This window comes from Crocuta crocuta, unplaced genomic scaffold (genome assembly GCF_008692635.1).
Source record: "Crocuta crocuta isolate KB4526 unplaced genomic scaffold, BGI_CrCroc_1.0 scaffold113, whole genome shotgun sequence".
Lineage (NCBI taxonomy): Eukaryota > Metazoa > Chordata > Mammalia > Carnivora > Hyaenidae > Crocuta > Crocuta crocuta.
Window position 1 is genome coordinate 1,587,816 of NW_027530368.1, and position 10,870 is coordinate 1,598,685.

Here is a 10,870-nt window from a genome sequence, read left to right on the forward strand (position 1 = left end):
TTTTTTTTTTTTTTTAGGTTTATTTTTATTTATTTTGAGAGAGCAAGCAGGGTAGGGACAGAGGGAAAAAGAGAGAGGCAGGATCCCAAGCAGGGTCAGCACCATCAGTGCAGAGCCCACTGCAGGTCTTGAACTCACGAACAGTGAGATCATGACCTGAGCCGAAATCAAGAGTCGGACGCTTAACCGACTGAGCCACCCGGGCACCCCTAAGGTCCGCAGTCTTTAATTTGACTTGGAGATAGACATTATTTTAATTTCTCCGCATTCTTTTGACATCCTAGAATGTCAGAGCTGGAGAGGACCCCAGAAGGATTTTATCTTTTTGAAAATAACTTCCTCACTTTCCCTGTAAGAAGCTGAGCCCAGAACAGCCAGAGACCCCGCCCAGGCCCTCACAGGGAGGAGGTGGCAGAACTGGAACCAGCAGCAGGACACAGGCAGACTGTCCTGAGCTCAGTGACCAGCCCCGGCCAGGCCCTCTCTCAGATGCCACTGGCACCTCAGAAGTTCCGGCTGGCTGCGTGTCAGGCTGGGGAGGCCGCTTGTGCACAAAGGGAAGGTAGGGCCTTTCTCCAGACCCGTGTGTGGAACCACTTAGCGGAGGTAGTAAGATGGGCGTCGGCCTGCATCTCTCCACCCCCAGACGTGTCTTGGCCGCCTGGCGTTGCTGCGAGGCCTCGCTGGCTTCTCTGAGAATGTAGCACCTGCAAGGACTGGGAGAAAGTTTAGAAAGCAGTTTTTATTCAAAACTATAGAAAAATTAATGCAAAGATCTGTTGGGACAGGGGGTCAGGTGAGCACTCTGTAGTGTCTCAGGGCAGTGCTGAGACCTTGACGTCACCAGTCCTATACCTGCCCTGGGCCCAGGTCAGGCAGAGCTAGAACTTGACCTTCAGTCTTGCGCTGCCTAGCCCTGACTGGAGTGTGGAAGGCCGGGAAGCTAGATTAACCGAAGATTGGACTCCTCGTTCATATAAAGCCTGTTGAGTAAATTGCATTTCTCATAAAACGCCTGGATGTTAACGGGACAGGAGACATTTTCCTTCCTGCCCATGTTGTTTCGTGTTCGGACAGCACATTGTTATCAGTCCCTGTCTCTCTCATGCTTCCATTCCTTTCTTTTCTTTTGGTTAGTATTACACCGTTTTCAAACCAAACTTTAGTGTGTTTTTTGTGTTTTTAAGAACATTGATTGCTGGTGCTTAGGAAGATTGAACACTGAAATTCGGTCTCTCCCATCCCCTTCCATGGGGATTATTGGGCTATTAAAAATAAATAACGAAGCAACCGTACATTTCCTAGGTTTTCTATGTATAGTGCCTTATCTTTCACACCTCACAAGTAATAATTCTGGGCAGTGCAACTGGCTTCGAAAAAGGAAGAGCACATTTTGGATCGAGGCAGCCCGTGGGGAGGATGTGGTCGGTTGGAAGCCATGATGTTTTCCTAACAGTCTTAGCAACTTTCTGTTGAAACAATATTCAGACCTTCCTGGATGTACGGTACTCCTAGAACCTATGGGACTGTGGCTGCTGTAAGTTAACAATTGAAACACTTTTGAATCATGTTTATTTCAGGAGGCTGCGGGGCTATGTACGAAATCCAGGTCGAGTCAGAAGAATTTAAGGAGAAGAGAACTGTCCAGCAGCACCAGATGGTAAATCAGGTCAGTAGAAGCAAAAGGCTCCTTTGCCATTGATCTCCAGCATGTCGAGGGGGCCTGATGAGTGGGGATGGTACTCAACTGTCAGTCCTAGGAACGAATATGCAATACCGCACTCATGCAAATGGCATTCAGGACCTGAGGAAAATATAATCTGGAACTACCTGGAATCAGACTGTGGGCAAATAGGAATTTTATCCAGAATTGAAAACAAGTCCCCCAATAGTTATTTTGCATTTCCTTGTATATTTCCTTGGATAAGGCTACCAGTGTTTCCTGTTATTGTCATATATTAAATATATTTTGTAAAAATAGATGTTTTTGTAGATTTGAAGATTTTTGTTTTAGCACTTCTTTGGACTGCTTTACAGATGGGTAAATTGAGGCATGGCATGATTGAGAATTGCTCTAGCTGCCCCAGACCCAGTGACAGATCATTAGGGGTCTGGAGCATCAGATTTAACCAGACTAAGGCCCGGTTTATTCATTCCCTGTGCTTATTTTACTTGGAATTTATACCAGCCTTGACCCCTGGCCTGTATCTATAAACTTGCCCCTCCCCTGCAGCAGGTGTGTTTGACATCTTTCTGGAAGGTGTTGTACATTGTGGGCTGGTTTAATTTCTGTACAGCACAGCTCTAGTCATAAGAATCCCTCTGTGGATTCTTATATACTGAGTTCAGGTGTCCCAGACTGCTCTTCCAGGCCCTTCCCCATCCTTCTCTGAATGAACCCTCCCCTGGCCCCTGCCCACTGTTCTGTCTCTGCATCTGGACCTTTGCCCAGGTCAGACCTCCTGCCTGGGCTCCCTTCCTCCCCGCCTGCACCCAGCGCAAATGCTCCCTCCCCCACCTGCCTGGCAGGGAACGAAAGCCCCTCCAGTATTTTCTGCCTTGTGTCCTGGATACTTAACGTCCCTGCCGTCTGTCCTTGGTCCTGTCAGCCCTTTGTGGGCTGTTCCCTTTGGGATCTACCTTTGGATTCCTCACGGAGCCCAGTCTTTCCCTCGGATGTGGGCATCTATGTCCATACGGTGTGCCGCTGGTCTGCCTGGGAGGCCTGCGGTGGAACAACTACTTTGTTCCCCCAGAAGTGCTTCTAGTCTCATGTGATGTCAGGGCTTGGAGCCAAGACAAGACAGGGAGGACCTCAGTGGCCCAAATCATCGCCAACCTGTAGGACTTTGGGTTTTGTCCCCCAAACTCCTCAGGCTGCCTGATGTGCCTGGTCTCCTAGGGGTACTGTTCATTTGAGTGCATCCCCCCAGTCAGGAGCCTCTGTCACAGGTGGTCAAGGATGCAGGTTCTGGAGTCTGTCTGCCCACATTACAAATCTGGGCCCTGTAACTTTCTAGCTGTGTGACCTTGAGCAACTCATTCAACCTCCCTGTGCCTCAGTTTTTTAATCTGTCACTGGGGAGAGTAATAGTACTTGCCTCAAAGGGCTGTTTTGAAAATTAGTAGTAAAGCACATGTAGAGCACTGAGAACGCTTTCTGACACCTAGTAAGCCCTCAACCTCAGCGGCCGTCACCATTATTATCATCGTTGTCCACAACATTGGATGGAGCCCGCAGCGTGTCTGGGGGGAGGGCAGCAGTTCCCTCGGCTTGGGGGAATGTCACCTACATCATCATGGGCTCAAGGCTTCCTCTGGAGCCCTGCAGAACATGTACTTCCCCTGTCACGATCCTGGCAGGAGAGCCCTGCCCACTGGTCTGCTGCTGCCCTGGGAAGCCAAGTCCATGAGGGCTGGCCCTGGGTCCGTTTTGTTCACTGCCATGTTTGCCACACCTAACAAGGGACCTGGTATTCAACTGGTATTTGTTGGGAGTTTGCAGCGAGTAAGGAGAGCTGGCCTGGCTTAGTTATCGGCTTGCAGAGAAATGAAACGTTTGGTGCCCGAAAGCCATCTCATTTCAGAGAAGTCACCTGCTGGCCCTGGTGTACTTGGGTCTCCATAGCGGTTGTTCTGCCTACCTGAGCACTGCTTGCTGTGGAGCAGGCCACGTGGTTCTGCAGCCAGGCGCCCACTGAGCGGGAGTGGGCTTGAGGGGGCCGGGGAGGGTGTTCCTGGATCCTGACCCTTGGCCCGTGCAGGGGCCCTCATTAGCCACACCAAGCTGCTAGGGCTCCAGTGCACACGTCCCAAGGTACTCTCGTAGTCCTGGGCATTTTCAGAGGATTGTGTTTGTAGATGTTGTCGGTGAGGGAGTCTGTGGGAGGAGCGGAATGAAATGTCTTTGAGAGCAAGTCTGTTGGCCTGCACGGGGCTGAGCTGGACCTGAGTTAGCTGCCCATCTCTTAGAGGTGTTGGGGATCCAGGTTCTGATGGGCCCTCGTGGAGGAGGAGGCCCGTCTGGAAGTGGAGTGGAGGAGGGGTGACCAGACTCCACTCTCTGGCTTCTATCCCGTGGGTGCTGAGTAAGCAGCTTCTTTGGGAGAGGGGGGCGGGGTGTCCATTGGGATGTTCCGGATGCCCAGGCTGTCAGGTGGGGGCCTGGTGGTCCTGGGCTGGGGTGAAGCTTTCCTTGTTCATCTTGCCTACTCACCCTAGTAGACTTGAGACTCTCAGGCCTGAAAGGTCCTGAAAAGGCCACCTGGCTCGTCTGATACTGGAGTCCACTTCTCGTCAGACAGTCCCTGCCTGATTCCCTGGGGACAGGGCATCCCCGCTGTCACAACTCATACCTGCTCCACCCTCAGCAGGGATGTGCCGTTCCTCAGGGACCCTGCCGACTTGTGGCCTAGCCTCTTTCAGCTCCCGGGGGCCATCAGCCTTCCCTTCTGGAATAGTCACTGGTGTTTACTCTGGCCAGGCCCCTAGGGTACCCATCCATCCTATTCCCGCCCTGGGGAACAACCACGGGGAGAGAAGTGAGCACTGAGTTCCCTTTTGTGCTGGATGGAGCTGGTTCCTTCTTGGCTGTCTGCATCACGGTGGGATCCAAGCCTCAGTGTCCTCGCTGGCCAAGATGGCGTGAGGTTTGACCACCCGTGCCCAGCCTCACGCCGCATTCAGTCAGTAGCAGACGCCCTCTCCCTTCTCCGTTCTCTTCCCTGTCTGTTGCCAGTTCACCTGCTCCTGAGGGTGCCTCCGCCCATGTCTCCTGTGCTCAGAGCCCTTCAGGGGATGGCCTGGCCACCCACAGAGTCCAGACCCACCCTCCTCTCTGTGGTCTGCCTCCGTCTTGCCCTGCTGCTCCTGACTCATGGCAAGGCTTCCCCTGGCGAATCATGGCAGGTTCCTGGCCCTCCCTCCCGGGCTCGGTCCCTCTGCCTGTCCGCCTCCCAGCCGTCCAGCTCCTAGGCTGCCTTCTCCATGAGCGGCCAGACAGGTAGTAAGTTCTCCCTCCTGTGAACACCCACGGCAGCACTCGGCGGGCTCGTGGGCTGGCGGCATCCGTCACTGTCTGCCGTGTCCACTTTTTGTGGACTAGTATCACTTCCCTTTACATTTTTCCTCATTTTCCCATGCCTTTTTCATCTGTTAGCCCAGCACAATAGCAGGTGCTGAGAAATGTTTACCCAAAGTCCATTTTACAAACTATGGGGCTATGGCTAGGTTGTTTCCCTATCAGGGCCTCAGTTTCCTCAACTGTGATATGGCCTAGGTGATCTCTAAGGCCCTCTGTAGCTGGGAGATACAGTGACCTGGGTCACAGGCCCTTAGAAGCCTGCAAGAGAGCTGGTAGAAGGCATTGAGAGGGGTAAGTGCACAGGACATGAGGGTCAAGGCATTCCACGTGGAAGTGTGGCTGGTCCTCACCTAGCCAAGGAGGCTTTAAGGATCGTGGCCTAGGTTGCAGCCCAAATCCAGGGTCAGGGACAGCCTTTAAGGGGAACTCTGCCTTCAAAGCAGAGAGCTTGTGGCCCAGGGGCTGTGTTCCCTTCCCTCAGTGGTCACATGAAGCTTTTGGCCCCGGGACATTTCTGTTGTCTGCAGAGCTATGGGCTTGTATGTGAATACAGAGGTGGTGGGTAGGTCACTGGCTCCCGGCACAGGTGAGCTCCGGCATCGGCTGGCCAGGACAGGAGCCCATGCGAAACCAGGAGTGGCCAGGACATCGGGTTCAGGTCCTAATTCTGCTACTTGCTTGCTGGATGTGGATGGGGGATAGATTCTATTTCTTTTTTATCAGAGAAAGGGATGGGACCAGATTCTAAGGATCCTTCTGACTATAAACCTGAACGCACATATTAGGAATTTTTTGGTGTAAACTAGCAAAAGCAAACAAAGGGAATTAATTGGTCCATGTAATTAAATCATCTGGTTTCTCATGTATCTCGATTCAGGGTCTTAAACAAGTTCATCTGCTTGCTCTCTCCCTCTGAGCTTTTGGTTTCGTGTGTGTTGGCCTCATTTTCTCCTGCTGGAGACAGGCTTTCTCCTTTTTTTTTTTTTAATGTTTATTTATTTGTGAGAGAGAGACAGAGCAGGAGTAGGGAGGGGCAGAGAACGAGAGGTAGACACAGAATCCAAAGCAGGCTCCAGGGTCCAAGCTGTCAGCACATAGCCCGATGTGGGGATCGAACTCATGGACCGCAAGATCATGACCTGAGCCGAAGTTGGATGCCTACTGAGCCACACAGGTGCCCTAGGCTTTCTCTTCTTGTTGGAGAACATGGCCCCCAGCCATCTCCAATTGACATTGTTCAAGTAAAGTGGCCCAAAAGATGACTCCACACTGAAAAATCCCAGCAGAGATTCTGATTAGCCCAGTTTGGGTCATGTGTCGGCCTTGGACCTATCAGACTGGGCCGGAGGCACGCAGCTACCTAAATGCCAGGCAAATTGGTAGCTCTACCAGCAGTACAGACCTAAGAACTCTAGTGGCTAGTGGAGAAGGGGAAGTGTTGAACAATGTGTTTGAAATGCTACCATTTGTGCTTTTAAAATGTAGCAGGGTAGATATATATTCATATTCGCCTAAGCATACATTTTTCAATGGTTGCAAAGACACACAAGAAATTACGAAGAGTTCTTTATTTGGGGATGGAGGTGGGAATGGGGTGGGTGGTGGAGGACAGGTGTGGGGGAAACTTCACTGTATGCTTTCTATAACTTGTAATTTTCTATAACTTGTAATTTTTCAGCCTCACTGGACATTAATCCAAAAAAATAAAAAACTGTTTTCTAAAAAAGGGAAAAACTGTTTAGACAAAACCTCCTACAAATACAGAGCTACATGCAGATACTCTCTTAGGGACTTACTGCATTGAGTGTCAAATGCACAATAAATAATAATGCTCTTCTGCTTACTTAGGCACTAAAAGAAGAAATCAAAGGGATGCACGGATTGCGGATATTTACCTCCGTCCCCAAACACTGACCACGTCCTGGCTGCGTAGATGCTGCTGCTTAAGACCTTGGATGAACTTGGCTGGCACCATTCTTTCCTAGGCATTTGCCAAAAAATGTATCTATTTTGTTCATAGACATTTCCATATTATAATTATAGAAGAATATGTTCTCTATTAGAGATTAATTAAAGGCAACAGACACCTGAAACTTTTGAAGAGTCATTGGTGATGCGTCTGGTTCCTTTTGTCCAAAGTGGTCTCGTCCTTGGACAGTTCTGTCCAGCTGCTACAGAAGCGGAATGGAGTGCCAGCTAATTCTCTCATGTCAAGAACTTTCTAATTTCTTCTCCTCTGTGAAACTGCTCCTCTAGGACACTGCTGTTAAGGCCCCTTAATCTTACCAAAAAAGAAAAAAAAAAAGAGAAGAAAAAAAAATCCTTTGGTTTTGCTGTTCCTTCAGTTTAACGCTCTCTTTCCCTTCCCCTCCAAACTTCTCACAAGAATGATCTTAGACCTTCACTTTCTTACTCCCTGGAGTGGGCTCTGAGGAGTCTGGGATGCCAGGATCAAGGTCTTCTTCCTGTCTGAAGATCCCCCACCCCTTGCAGCCCATCTCCCACAACGGAAGCGGGAAAGGTTTGCCTTCCTAGCTCCCTTGCAAATGGGCACAGGTCAGTGGTCTACACTCAGCCCATCAGATAGATCTGGACTTTGAGCTGGGAGTAAGTGAGCCAAGGAGCAGGGGTAGCGGCGCATCCACCACGGCTGCTGTGGCTGCAGTATCGGGCGCTCTGGGTATGAGCTGCTGTCTCTGGGGTCCATGGTGGCAGTCGCGGTGTCTGGGTCTGAAGTGGGATACAGGCTCTGGTAACAGAGCCTTCCTGTTGCTGCCCCTTTTCCAAAGCTGGTTCACCAGCGTTCCCAGAAATCTTGTGATTGTCCCGTGTCCTTTCCTGAATTCTTTTCTGTTCACATCAGCCTGGTCAGTGTTTGTCGCTTGCAACCGAGAGCCCTACTGTGTTCAGCCGCCCTCACAGTGTGGCTCTTGCCTTCCCACCCCCACTTCCCTCCCGGACAGCCTTCTGAGAGACTACATCCACTGCCTCTCGCAGTCCTCGGCACCCTGGTCACCATGGTGACAGCAAGTTGACCATCTGCTCCTTCCCGGACACCTTTTCCTTTCACGGAGCTGCCCACCAGGGAGACCAGTGTTCACAGTTTCTGAAGACCCCTAAGAAATGTAAGGATGTAGGTAAAACAATGTTGGGCCTGAGTTTTGGAGCAGCACACAAATATTCTGTTCATATACCATGCCCCCATTTTTTGGTTTAAAAATACTCTCTTTCTCCACAGTATGGGGGACGGATTGGTGTCCTGCCAAAGAAGCACCTTTTACATGGAATAGATTCACTCAGTTGTGTAAGAGCTGAGAAGCCAGGATGAAACAGAACTGAGGATCAGAGGCACCTCTGAAAGAGGTGCTTTTAGGGAGCATAGTAAGGAAAAGCCTAAGAATGGAGTCCCAGAGGGGCGCCTGGGTGGCTCAGTTGGGTAAGTGTCTGACTTTGGCTCAGGTCATGATCTCACGGTTCACAAGTTTGAGTCCCATGTCGGGCTCTGTGCTGACAGCTCAGAGCCTGGAGCCTGCTTCAGATTCTCTCTCTCAAAAATAAATAAACAATAAAAAAGAAGAAGAAGAAGGGAGTCCCAGAGACCAGAAGAAAGTAGCATTCAGGGGGAACTGAGAGATCACAGAATTAGATACACGCTGATTACTCATGTGGAGCCTAATTGAGGGTGGGCTGGACATAGGGATCTGCTTCTAAAGAACAGAATAAAATAGAAATGACCAGGTGCAGCTTCAGAGACCAGGTCATAAAGGGCACTGTGGCTTCCTCTTTGCTCTCTCTCCAACTGCTCACTCTGGGGGAAGGTAGCCACCATGTTGTGAGGCACTCAAGCAGCCTGTGGCGAGGTCCATGTGAAGGATTGAGGCCTCTTACCAACAGCCAATAAAGTGGGCCCGCCAGTAGGCAGCAGGGAACAAAACCTGCCCAAACAAGCGCCATTTGGGTAAGTCATCTTGGAAGTAGATTCTTCCAAGTCACAGTCACAGTTAAGCCTTCAGACAACTGTCACCCCAGCTGACATCTTGACTGCAGCTTGAGCCAGAACCACACAGCTAAGCTACTCCAAATTCTTGACCAACAGAAACTGTGAGATCATAAATATTTATTGTTTGCAGCCACTAAGTTTTGGGGTAAGCTAGAGGGCGATAGCTAACTAGTACACTTGTGAACTGCTGGCAAGACACTGGGGCACGTCACAATTTGAAGAAGTTAAAGAGACAGACTGCAGCAAGGACGGGGGCCAGCTAAATGTCAGGGACACATCACACCCCTGGGTCTCCACATCACCTGTCTGCTTCTCTCTGCAGATCAGCTTTACTATAGATATGTATTTTTTCTGTTTTTTTTTTTTTTTTTTAAATTTTGAACTCACCATGAGATCATGACCTGAGCCGAAGTCAGATGCTTAGCCGACTGAGCCACTCAGGTGCCCCTAGATATATTTATTATAGATTGGTGTTCATCAGGGGCGCCTGGGTGGCTTAGTCGGTTAAGCGTCCGACTTTCGCTTAGGTCATGATCTCGCGGTTTGTGGGTTCGAGCCCCGCGTCGGGCTCTGTGCTGACTGCCAGCTCAGAGCCTGGAGCCTGTTTCAGTCTGTGACTCCCTCTCTCTCTGACCCTCCCCTGCTCACGCTGTCTCTCTCTCTCTCTCTCTCTCTCTCCTGGAAATAAATAAGACATTAAAAAAAAAAAAGATTGGTGTTCATCATATACTGCCAGTATATGTCTCACTGTACTGCTTATAGGTAGCTCTTATTTTTCATACTTCATGTCCTAGCTGCGAGAAGGGCAGACTTTCTTTCCAGTTCAAAGAAAGCCAGGGACTGCCTCTGATGGGCCCATCTTGAATCAGGAGCCACACAGGAGTCATGTGACATGGCAGCCTCTCCCTGGACTCTGGTTTGGAGCAGAGAGAGGAGCAATTGCCAAAATAAGTGGGGTTCTGTTTCTCCCAAGATGATGTTGAGGACAAACACCAGATATTCTTGACCAGAGGGAAAGGTGATGTGGCCTAGCAGGCCTGCTAGGAAGCTGGGGACACTGGGGAAACTTGAACTCTTCCCTGGCTTCACCCCAACCCCCACCCCAGGTGACTCTTCAGGCCCAGAGAAATGTGCCAGCCCTGCCTACCACTTCCATACATGTCTGCTCCCAAACCTGGCAACAGCTTTTCTCAAGTAGCTCCCCTGCCCTCCCTGCAGCAGTTCTTCTTTCATAATTAAAAAGAAAGTTGAGGGGCGCCTGGGTGGCTTCAGTCAGCTAAGTGTCCCACTCTTGATTTCTGCTCTGGTCATGATCTTATGGTTCATGAGTTCCAGCCCTGAGTCGGGCTCCGAGCTGAGTGTGGAGCCTACCTGGGATTCTATCTCTCTCTCTGCCGCTCCCCTCCTTGTACTCTCCGTCTCTCTAAATAAATAAACTTTTTTTTTTTTAAAGGGAAGTTGGGAGAGGAATCACAGAGTTTCTTTTTAGTTGACAAAACAAGGAGAAATTGTTTCATCTGAGTGGCCAGAGCACAGCACTGCATCTGATACAGCCAACTCTTAGCTTTTTGATTAAGTGCTACTTGTGGAAATTGCTGAATTGAGGTGGTGCATTCTGAGTCAAGAGTCCTTTTAAAAAGAATGTACAGCGGTGCCTGGGTGGCTATGTCAGTTAAATGACCCACTCTTGATCTCAGCTCAGGTCTTGATCTCAGAGTCTGAGTTCAAGTCTCCTGTTGGGCTTCATGCTGGGTGTAGAGCTTACTTAAAAAGACATAACCAAACCC

At 50.0% G+C, this 10,870-nt stretch overlaps 1 protein-coding gene across 1 annotated transcript in view; it reads left to right on the plus strand.

Moving 5' to 3' along the window:
• The window catches only part of BOLA3 (bolA family member 3), a 7,819-nt gene extending 629 nt beyond the window's left edge, over positions 1-7,190 (plus strand). The window contains exons 2-3 of the mRNA XM_077766183.1: positions 1,581-1,669; positions 6,932-7,190. Of these exons, the coding sequence (XP_077622309.1) occupies positions 1,581-1,669; positions 6,932-6,997 (155 nt within the window). The 3' untranslated portion in view covers positions 6,998-7,190. The remainder of the gene's footprint in view (positions 1-1,580; positions 1,670-6,931) is intronic.
• The last annotated feature ends 3,680 nt before the right edge of the window (positions 7,191-10,870 follow it).